Source organism: Globicephala melas, chromosome 7 (genome assembly GCF_963455315.2).
Source record: "Globicephala melas chromosome 7, mGloMel1.2, whole genome shotgun sequence".
Classification (NCBI taxonomy): domain Eukaryota; kingdom Metazoa; phylum Chordata; class Mammalia; order Artiodactyla; family Delphinidae; genus Globicephala; species Globicephala melas.
This window is the reverse complement of record NC_083320.1, coordinates 91,376,968-91,389,152: the sequence shown is the minus strand read 5'-3', so window position 1 is coordinate 91,389,152 and position 12,185 is coordinate 91,376,968. Positions and strand designations below refer to the sequence as shown.

The window sequence follows — 12,185 nt, the reverse complement described above, 5'->3', positions numbered from 1 at the left end:
GCCTTACCGGGAACATTATATCATCTTGATGATATCGTAGCTTCTGCCCCTGCTCTTGTCAGTCCCATTATACTAAGACACGAGTCTGGTACTCCTTCCAATTAACTCCCTAAATCTGACGAGCCAGCCTCTAGACTGGGAACATCTTTCATGAACTGCAGGCTCCTCAAAGGCAGGCAGGAAGCCTTATTTGTTGTCCTAACGCTAGCTTGACTCTCCCATTATTCAGTCTGTGATTTGCCTGGCTTTTTGCTTGGTTTATAAGCCATAGTTCCTTGTGTCTGTTCTCTCTCTCCTTTCCATCTCTCATTACCATTGTCCATACTAAATGTTTTCCAGGTTAAAATAAATAGCAGTCACAACAACCACATATCGTATAACCACAGTGAAACTGTGATGCCTTGTTTTAGCCACTGTCCCCACCTCAACATGGTCCACAAATACTGCTACTTTTCAAGCAGAACAGTTGAAGATGCTGAGGGACAAAGGGCCCTGCCAGATATAAATCCTGATTGGAGCACCTACTATAAAGTTGTTTTATTCTTTGACCTTCAATCTTATCATCTGTAAAAACAAGGATCTTCAAAATACACCTAGATCACTGGGAGGTTGAAGGGCTTTAAGGAGATAATCTCACGGAATGTTCACCACACAATGCTAGGTATGTCTTCATACTATAAATGTTGCCTTTTGCTATTATTTGGGGGGATAGGGCCACATCCAGAATATAGTCTCAGCCTCTATTGTTATTATCCATTTAATCTCTCGAAAGACAAGCAGAAGCTCTAAGAGGCTATTCTGCTATACATAGGTTTGCATATCTTTTTGGACCCCTCACATCTAGGGTAAAGTATCAGAAGAAACAGAACCAATCATTGTAGGACCCAGGAATTTAACCTGTGGCCCTTCTGATTGACCGATAATTTTAGTTTACAGTATTTTAATTTCTGATCATGTTTGCTATGATGTCATAGTAAATATTCCTTTGTTGTATGCTATCTTTTGACCTGTGCAAACTACAGTAATAATAAGAGTACCCTGCACTTGCAAAATCCAAAATTTCCATAACTCAGAATGCTTACATTCATTAATCTCATCTGACTCATTACATATCCCAAAGTCCTGGAGAGACTAAGTGATAAATGCCTTTTCTGTTTGAGCCAATGAGAAGGCCAGAGTGCCCTTGCAAGGTGTGGGTTGTCACTCACTAACACACTGTTTGTGAAAATCTATTTATTGAGTATTTTTCATGGGCCTGGGCATATTCCAGGTACTGGAAATATCAGGAATCAATGAGAATATCTTGTGGTTTTGATTTGCATTTCCATGATGATGAGTCATGTTGAGCATCTTTTCATAGGCCTGTTGGCCATCTGCATTTCCTCTGTGGCAAAATGTCTATTCAGTTCTTCTGCCCATTTTATAATTGTTTTTTTGTTTGTTTTTTTGATGTTAAATTGTATGAGCTGTTTACATATGTTGAATATTAATGCCTTATTGGTCATATCATTTGCAAATATTCTCTCCCATTCAGTAGGTTGTCTTTTCATTTTGTCAATAGTTTCCTCTGCTGTGCAAAAGCTTTTAAGTTTAATCAGGTCCCATTTGTTTATTTTCGTTTTTATTTCCTTTATTTAAGGAGATGGATCCAAAAAATATTACTGCAATTTATGTCAAAGAGTGTTCTGCCTATGTTTTCCTCTAGGAGTTCCAGGCCTCACAGAGCTTACGTTCTGATACAGGGGAGAGAGATAATTAAAAACAAACAAAACACATCAGGAAACACCCACTTAGTATATAGCATATCAGGTAGTAGTAAGTGATATGGAGAAGAAAAAATCTATAGGGAAACAAAGTGATATGGAAGAGTTACTGATGTTGTTATACAGCCTGCTCAAAGAAAGCCTCTCAAGTAGCAGAACATTTGTGCAGGAGCCTGAAAGAAGTAAGGGGGCAAATCATGCAGGTGTGGGAGGAAGAGCATTGCAGCCAGAGGGAACAGCAAGAACAAAAGCCCTGAGACAAAGAGTGCTTGCAGCTGTCCAGGAGCAACTAGGAAGTGGTTTATGAAGCCACGTACAGGGAGCATAGAATGCCGTGAGCATTCACACGCAGTGCTGCGCCAGACTGGGCAGGACTTTGTAGGCCCGAGGAAAGGACCTGGTTTTCAGGCTAAGTTGGGAAATCACTGAAGAGTGTGGCAGAGAGGAGTGATCTAACTTGCATTATTTTAAAAGGATAATTCTGGTGCCATAGTTCAACATAATCATCGAATGGGAAGGGCAGAATCAGATAGGAGCTTATTGTTATAATCTAAGTGAAAGGTGATGGTGACTTTGACCAGGGTAGGATTGGTGCAGGGGATGAGAAGCAGCTGGATCATGGATCTTACTTTGAAGTTAGAGCTGAAAGGATCTACTCAGGGTGTGGTTACAAGGTGTAAGGTAAATAAGAATCGAAGCTGACTCCGGAGTTTTTGACCTGAGCCTCTGGATGGCTGGAGTTGCCATTGAAAAAGATAGGAAAGACTAGAGGAAGATGCTGGGGTATGGAAAATTAGGAGTTTGTTATCGTACATAGAAAGTTCAAACAGTGGTTCAAAGACAGTGGCTTTCAAACTACAGAGTATATCAGAATCACCTGGAGGGCTTCTTAAAACACAGGTTGCTGAACCCCACCCCTGGTGTTGCTGGGGGTTCCCCCACCCAGAGTTTTTGATTCAGTGGGTCTGGAATGGGATCCATAATATCCTTTATAACAAGTGCTCAGGTGATGTTGATGCAGCTGGTACGGTACTGGGTCTACATTTGGAGAACCACTCACTACTCTAGTACCGGGTGCATCTGCAGAAGAGGTTGGCTAAGGTTAAGAGAATGCCCAGATCGTTAGATGAGAGGAGCGAAATCACAGGTGCTGGAATGTTCTTTGTGCCTTACTGTGGGAGAACCCCCTTAGGGCTAAGATCACTGTGTATTAGCTCATGCCTAAATGGGGAACAGTGGTTTCTGAGTTTTGTTTGATTTTTGTTTTTTTCTGAGTTTTTTTTTTTTTTTTTTTTTTTGCGGTACGCGGGCCTGTCACTGTTGTGGCCTCTCCCGTTGCAGAGCACAGGCTCCGGATGTGCAGGCTCAGTGGCCATGGCTCACGGGCCCAGCCGCTCCGGGGCACGTGGGATCTTCCCGGACCGGGGCACGAACCCGTGTCTCCTGCATCGGCAGGCGGACTCTCAACCACTGCACCACCAGGGAAGCCCAAATGTGGGTTTTATAGATAAAAACTTAATAATTGTTCTATCCTGAAATTAATCCTGGTATTTAAAGAATAAAAGAGGTTTTCTGATAGAAATACTGTAGAATGAAAAATAGGATGAACATCTACCTCTTAAATAGAGTAATAGTTTATACTTGGAAAATAAAAACCACATACCTACATAATGGAAAAAGCAGTTTTGCAACAATGATCATGACAGTCTAATGGAAAAGTTCTTTTGATAAGCATTTTTCATTAGATTGGTGGCTTTTAAACATTTTCGACCATGACACACTGTAAGAAATACATTTTATATCACAAATGATCACATACGTCATCACTTACTTCTGGAGATATGTATATATGTGTGTGTGTGTGTGTGTGTGTGTATATATATACATACATGTGTGTATATATATATATATATATTCTCAGAAATAACAGTTTATGAAATCATTCTCACCCTGAGTATATGACAGACATATTCCGTGCTATGCTCTATCAGTTTTTAAAGTGCTGATTTTTACCCACTAAACTGAGAACATAGTCCACATGGACTGTAGTATTGGAGTGATGGTGTTGAAATCTTGGCTTTTCCCTTTTCTAGCTGTGTGATATTGATGAAATTACTAAACTATTCTGTGCTATCAGTAAAATGGGGAAAATAATATATCTACCTTACAAGGCTGTTATGAGGATGAAATGAGAACTTAGAACAGTGACCAGCACTATAAAATTATCAGTTATTAAAAGTGTGTTCACAACCCACTAATTTGTCATAACTTGAAGATTGCAAAAACCACCTCTTCAGATGACCTAGATCAATCTCACCTGCTACCTTCCCTTACAACAGACACAAATTAGTAAACTAAACTTAACTTCCTCAGAGGCAAATTTAGTAAACACCTTTGTTTTATAGGGAAGATGAAAAAACTGTATTTCCTTCTAAAACCTTAAAATGTGCTTCTAAAATGTAAATCTATGGGGGAGACAAGGCATGATCTCTTGGAAATCCACAGCATAAAAGGAAAATCCTCCCTGAGATGATGTTTTATTCATTGGTACAGTGCCTTGCATTTAATGTTTTCTCAAAAACTATTTGTTTAAAGTAAATGGAGGGAATTCCCTGGGGGTCCAGTGGTTAGGACTCTGCACTTTCACTGCCGAGGGCCTGGCTTCAATCCCTGGTCAGGGAACTAAGATCCCACAGCTGCATGGCATAGCCAAAAAAAAAAAATAGTGAAAGGAAACCTTACTAGAAGAGTTCTTAAGGAGAGCAATTGATTCATATAGATAATAAATTAATAAATTTGTAATTTATGAAGCATTTCCTGTTCATTTATATCTTAAAATCTGCAAGTCCATGCTTCCCAAAATGTGTTATGTGGAATGCTAAATGGATACATAAAAGTTTGAGACTCTGAGAGAATCACAATATATAGTATAATAATAGATTATTTGCAAAAACAACCCCAAATTGTAACTGTTGAAATGGAATAAAATTTTATTTATCTCCCAGCAAACAGTCCCAGGTGGGATTTCAAGGTAGGGATAGGACACTCTGCCCCACACAGTCATCCTGGGATCCCGGCTAATGGAGCGTCTGCCATCTTCAAGCTTGGCTTTCAAAGCCATTCCAGTTATCACCGTTCCAGATCCCTGGAGAGGGTGAAGAGCACAGAGGAAAGCCTGTGGGAGGTTTTAGGGTGAGAGGTGGGGTGTCACACATAGCCTCCTACTTACCTTTCATTTGTCAAAACTCAGTTACCTGGTCACGCCCACCTGCAAGGAAGGCTGGGATATATGGTCTACTCTCGTGCCCTGGAAGAGAGGAGAAAACAGATTTTGATGCCTTAATAGAAGACTCTGTAAAAACATAGTAAAGATCTATTACAAAGATCCTTGTTTAGCACTGTTTAGCTCAATATTTCCTAAAGGCGTTTGACTGTGAAACTCTTCTCTCTCGGCGCCTGTTAACACACTGTAGAAAACGACATACTTCGGGAAAGACTGCTATCGGGAGACTATCAAATCCCATAATGAAAAGAAACCTAAATTTTCCAAGGATGATAGGAGAGATAACTTTTTTAAATGTTTTAAAATATTAATTTTAACACAAATACAGAAAACCATGTAAAACAAACTGTACAGTTTAATGATCAGGTAAACACTCTTGCAGTAGCCACCCAGGTTAGGAGATAGAAACTTGCCAGTGACGCACAAAAAGCTTCATAGCTTATAACCTCCTCACTTCCCTCAGAAGGCAGCTCTGCACAGACTTCTATGATAATCTTTTTTCTTTTTTCTTTAGATCTGTAATCTGTGTGGGCTAGCCATTAAGTTCAAGCTTGTTTTTATGTATGTCTTCAAATCTCTTTTAATCTAGCTTCTTCCATTTCTTTCTTTTTTTACTTCCAGCAATTTATTGGTAAGGAAACAGGTCACCTTTCCTATTGAATTTCCCAGTCTGTCTCTTAAATTGCATCCCCGTGGTGAAGTTTAACGTGTTCATCTGTCCTGGAATTTCCCATAAATTGGAAGTTGGACGCAGAGAGTTAATCAGATTCGGGTCTTTGGCAAGACTCCTCCATAGAAGATGTGCTCTTTTTCAGGAGGCACGCGAGGTGTGGTTATCCCTTTTTATGTGCTTGGCTATCACTGATGGTCAAAGCCTAAACTCTTTATCATTTAGGAAACACAAAATGGCAACCTTCCAATTCTTTCATCTTTCTCATTTACTTGTGGAAGTACTACTGTAAGGAGAAACTTTGCCCAAACTGATAATCACCTACTGATCTCTCCACGGATCCCTTATAGTCACCTGCTTTTGGAGAATGTAAAAATCTCCTACTCCCAGGTTTAGTCTTCCAGTTTGGTATTCTTGGGTATGTCAGATGCCCCATTTTTACCTTCTTCTTTCTCCTGCTGGATGCTGATTTCACACAGTTCCGTAACTTCAGTCATTGGTCCCCACCTGTTCATAGTTTGAGGTTTGTGGAGACAACTTGTCACTTCATTTTACTGAGCATATAGTCTGTATGGTTTTGACTTTGCTCTCTTTGTTGCATTATGATAGACAAAGAACGTTTATTTTTCATGCCTGTAATGGGTTTCTCAGAATCTCTGAGAAATATTTTAAACAAGAGAGGCATGAGTAACATTCTTCAGGCAATTTTTCTATCCTAGAGGTTTTCTCTTATCAACCTTTGAGAATCAGGGTTTAGTTTCATTCAAAAATTTCCTTACAAAGCATCGCAATGGTTTTTTTTTTATTTTTTTATTTTTTGCCTCATGAAAGACAGAACGCAGAACTACTGACTGACAATAGGGCTAATTGGCTAAATGAGGGAGAGACACTCTCAGAATTATCAGAGATACCCTGTAACAGAGTAAAGGCCTTGGGTTTCAATATCTGATGGGCGCTGACAAGGCCAGGCCTTAGGGAGTCATGCTTATCTCAAGACAAGAAATTTACAGAGTGACTTCAATTCACAGGTACCTGGATTTATGCCAGGTTTTATTAAACTGTCATTGTCAATAGTTCAGTGTTGTGAGAAAAGTATCAAATTATACATTCTTAGTTGGAGTTGTTGAAGATAAATCATCTAAATTGTCTGTTATTTTATATGGGTAAATTAAAAACTCATTTACTGATATAATTTATTAGTTTAATGATAGACTGTAATTCTGGGAAATACCCTTTGGATTTTATAGAAAAAGTATGGGAAGGAGAGAAAATATTATATTCTCATTTTATCAGACATACAGACCTATGGGGAACCCTTACATTTAGACAGTGTGATCATAGTCGAGGGTTGACCTTTTGTCTGCTAATGGCAGCTTACAAAAATCCGGTCTTATCGCCCAGAAAGAACCAAATTATCCTACACCGCCAAATATTTATTATTTACATACTGTATGTCGGACACAGGACAAGGCTCTCAGTGTCCAGGAAAATTAAGACACATGCTCTCCAAATAGCCCATGGGAAGGAATACACATATCAATACTAGTGCAGTGGAAATGTTTACTACACGTGGTGATTCCATTTATAAGAGTACAGGGAAGTCAGTGGAGGCTCTCAGAGGGAATGTCTGATTTAATTTTGACAGATGAATACAAAGATTTAGGTCAGGTCCAGGGGTAAAGGCCTTGTTGCTAGAGAGAACAAAAGGTGTGAAGGCACAATGTCGTAATGAAGGATTGAACTTTAAGGTAAGTGCTGGTTTTCAGAGTTCAAAAATCTAGTCTCATAAAAGGGCTTATGTACCAGATTCTACTGGTTCTTATTGGTCATCTCCTTCGCTAGCAAATAAACTTTAGCTATATAACTTTGTCCTTTATAATGAGACTGGTCCAAAGTTGACTTTCAGTTAGTTATCAACACATCAGTTTCTCACTTCTCTATTCAGGAAGTTGACAGTATGTCTTTGTATAAATACTGTAGGGGAGAAAAGATCCCAGTTTATATCTGAAGAGTCTTGATCCAATAAAGAAATCATCTGGGTGTAAGCCGCCTCTGTCATTCTTTTTTTCTTAGCCCACCCTCATCTCCCTAGTGACCTATTCATTATCTTATGAACTTCCAATAAATAGCTAATGAAGAGAAAGGAGTGAGGAGACCCACCAAGTCAATCTATGACCTGTTAGCAGCACTAGGGCAATTTTAGAAGGTGGAATGTACAAATATCACCTGAGATTAGGTTGGATTGTGTTTGTGGATTTCGGTCATCTGCACCTCTTCTTTGCCTGTTTCTATGGATAGCGTTAGTAAGACAGTTAGCTGCAGTGTTGGTTTTCAATATATTAATTTCTAGAAAGTGATCATTAAAGTCTACATGGCTATGAATGACAGGCAGAGAGAGGGTATCATCTTAAAAGCATATCCAGCGGACTAGAGACTGATACGCATATGAGGTCTGAGGGAAGGTATTCTTAAAGACTATCAAATTATGCCCCTGTCTTCTTCAAACCCCTTTCTCACCCAGGTCTAGATGAAGAACTAAGATACAGAATATGTAAGTGACTTGTTCAAGGTTACATAGTAATTTCAATTGTGTGTTCATGTTTGTGTGTGTTATTTTCTCTTTTGCTTTATTTGATGGTTTAGGCTAAACAGGTTCATAATCCTTACACATGCTCCTTTGGTTCAAACATTAATTGATTTTAATAAGGTAGAAAAGTAGTGGAACACTAATCAGGAGTATCTTTTAAGATACTTTCATTTTCTTTCATTGGTAAATCATTTAAGTTATTATTCCTTCCCATGAGAACAAATTGGTGAACTAATAAGAAATTATTTGTAAGCATTTAGCATGGGATTCCTTTTCAGATAATACAGAATAATTACCTGATTTCAATGGCTCTTCTTGATCATCTAGAGACAATCTGATACAATTAAAACATAAAATGACTTTAAAAGTATTGACAGACGATTCAACTATAAAGCCACATGGATAGTAAATGTGTTTCAATGGCTCTAAACATTTAAAATTAGAAGAGACTTTTGTGGCATTTTTCTGCATATTTCAGTGCCATCCAACATTATCATTTTGATTAACAGCCAAGATTAAGTTTACAGGTTGTTCTTGCTACAATATCTGAAAAGGTAAAGGAATAAAAAAATAAACAAAACATCCCAAATATGGAAATGATGATTTGATGACATCACTTCAGAGACTTTTCTTTTTCCTGTGGCTTAAACATCTATGTGCCCGAGGTTTCTGGGTCTGGAATTACGTTGTCGTGACCATATTTAATGGTGTTTATTGAACAACCACTGTGGGTAAAATGTATACCAAGATTTTCAGGGAGTGATATGGGAAGTAGAAATCATGATCCATCATGCCTTCAAAGAGTTTATAAAGAAAAGGAGACAGAGTAATAAAGAAACAAAGAATGATCACATAAGGGCAGGTGGAACATATATGTATATGTTTAGAATCAAAGCCTGTGCTCTTCAGCATGGGTTGCTTAGGAAGGAAGAGAAGGATCTGTCATTCTTAAGAGAAAGACTGTCAACGATGAAGCCTTGGTTAGTGTTCTAAAGAAGAAGAAGTATAGGATTTAGGACACGTGAAAGGAGATTATTCCAGTAGGGGGGAACTTCTGAAGGTCCTCTGTGCGTAGAGCAGATGGATGACAGGTAGCAGGTAGCTTTACCTGGCTCAAGAATGTCATATGAGTTGAGGCTATAAGAGGACATGTGAGACCCCTGGGTAGATTTTGATTTTTGCAGGAGATCTTTGAAGTTCATATTTGTACATTTATTTTGCTGAAATGGCAACAGCATGCAGTGGCTCATCTTCTGTGGATCAGAGGTCCTCCCAAATAAGAGAAAAGTTTTGGTACACCGGCAATATTGATTTCATAATTCCCTCTCTCTGTTTTTTTTTAAATGATTTTCTCATTAAAATGTTCTGTGTGATTATTTCTATTCGGCTAGACTATCTGAGGGCACAAGGGACATTATCTTCCTTTTCTTCATTCATTGAAACATCAAAATGCATGCGTCTCTTGCTACGTGGCAGACGAATTTTAGAATAGAGAGTGTTTAATGGATGAAAATAGTCTCATGTGCCTACCTATACATGGGAGATAGAAATGTAGGCTTCATCGTAATGTAGAACAAGAAAGAGCTGTCAGGTGAAAACCCCCCAAACTATTTACATTGAATCCCATAATGGTTTTATTTTCTAAATATTCTGTTTCATACTCTCAACAGTCTCTACCCTGTGGCTGCTGTACGTGTGTCTCTGTGTATACAGATAAGCACATAGAATTTATCAACAAACACGGGGTCCTTTCTAACTCTGCCTGCTCTTTGATTTTCACAGTCGTGTGATCCACACACAACGCAGAGAAGAACCCGCCATCTGCTGAGGCCGTCACTGAGCTCAAGGACGTGCGCTGAAGACTCACAGGTGCGGCCCTGCCTCCTCAACGAAAATTGCTTCCAGTTCCAGTACAACCTAACAGGTACGGTTGAAAACCACGAAGCAAGGAACCAAGCTGTCATAGAATGGAGCTGGTCCATGGCTTTTGTCATTTCAAGAAATTCAAGCTTGTGCTGTACTTGCTCTACGGGGCTCACGAATGGGGGACCTCAGTGGATAGGGATGTTTTAGAGGCACTGAAAATCACCACGGCCTCATTCAGACACAGCTCAGGTTTCTCTTGGGCACCACAGGGCTCAGTGTCTGATACCAAAGGACTGTGTAGTCACGCTGATCTGCTCCCTGCCATTCCCTGGAGCGGCAGACACACAGAATGCCACGAAATGTGGAAGCGGTTGTCTCAGCATAGAATTCAGTACTGATGACCAAATGGCCACATGCCTGCAGAGGCAAAACAATAGCCTTTTCCTGAAACTAATTCCCCACGGAGGACACAGCGGCACTACTGAGATTTCTCGTGTAGAGAACCTCCTAGGGAATTCTGTGGGGCTGTCTGATTGTCTTTATAGGTAAACATTGACCTGGCGTATGTTCCCTTTTTCTTTAGTTAAAGGTCCTTCGGATCATTAGTTTTCATAATAATTTTTGAGAAATACAGTAAAATTTCCTTTTACTGGAAGAGCATGTCTTTAAAATGCTGATTTTACTATATATGGCTTTGCTCTTCCTATTAAACTCTTAGATCATCTACCAAATATGAAAAATCTCCTTAGATAGGTTCTTACTGTATATGATCTAGGATCTTTTTTTTTCTACCCACAAAACAAAATAAGATTTTTTAAAAGAATTAGTCATGGGATGGTTTATGCTAACTCCTGGTGTCCAGTTTGTAATACAATTAGCCAAACTGACAAAAGCTTCTCTCATGAGAGAATAATTTTCTTAAAATGAGAGTTCCTGAAATAGTGCATATATCTTGCCCCCTTTCCCTTCTGGGGTACCTCTCTTGGCTCCAATGTACCAAATATACCAAATGATTTAGAAAATTATGTTTATTCCTTGAAAACATCTTCAAGTTTACATCAAAGACTAGCATCGTTTCTGGTTGTTGTTGTTGTTGTTGTTGTTTTCCTCTCTCCATTGTCCCCAGCAAATAGATGATTCCCAACTGGTTTTCCTTGCCCTTGTGCTTAGTGTTTCTCTTTTCCTACCTCAGCCAACTATGAGATGGTTTCTAAAAATTACTTGGCTTTTGGCCTCAAGAAACCAAACTTAGGAAGGTAGTCCACTTTGTTATTTGGTGATCTGATTGATTGTTTTTCAATAAAAGAATTGCAGGATGCTTTTAGAAGCCACTTGAAAGTGGTTTTAGGATTCTGTGCACACTCTCCTCCACCAATGCAGAGAATCAAAGGTGTGTTGTATTTTGCTCACATGGTCATAACTTTGAAACTCAGTGTGGTGACCCTGTGCCTGTAGAGTGGAGCACGTGCCAGCTGAGTGAAAATGCGACCTGTGGGCAAGGCGTCAGGACCCGCCTTCTGAGCTGTGTGCGCAGTGATGGCAAGCCTGTTAGTGTGGACCAGTGCGAGCAGGTGAGTTGTGTATACTTGTATCCCGCACCCATGGCTTTGTTTGTTTGTTTATTTTTTTGAATATTGGTCTGCAACCTCCACAATGCTTGATATAAATGACAGTCTGATTTCTTCTCATCACAGCTTAGGTTCAGTTAGAGTAGAGGTACTAGTACCATACAGTTATATCTCACTAGTTTGAACTTAGTTAAAATGACCAGGAAAGGTCATTTTGCATTGGGGAAATGGATTCATTAAAAATATAGTTTTTTCCATTATTTTAAAGAACTTATTTGCCAACAAACTATTGACATCAGGTGACTCTAATATTTAAATATGACTCTTTGTATCGGGCGGGTGATTCATTTGCCTAAATAGGAAACACTGTTCCTTGCATATAAGATGAATACTGACACTTGCTATTAGAATACTTTGCTAATTTGCTGAGCAAATGATTGCTAGGTAA

General features: G+C 39.1%; 1 protein-coding gene across 2 annotated transcripts in view; it reads left to right on the top strand.

Annotated features, from left to right (window-relative positions):
• The window catches only part of THSD7B (thrombospondin type 1 domain containing 7B), a 1,218,744-nt gene that overhangs the window by 1,158,338 nt on the left and 48,221 nt on the right, over positions 1-12,185 (top strand). For both annotated transcript variants that reach the window (XM_030883051.2, XM_060302483.1), the window contains 2 exons: positions 10,086-10,227; positions 11,625-11,740. In XM_030883051.2, coding sequence (XP_030738911.2) covers positions 10,086-10,227; positions 11,625-11,740 — 258 coding nt within the window. The remainder of the gene's footprint in view (positions 1-10,085; positions 10,228-11,624; positions 11,741-12,185) is intronic.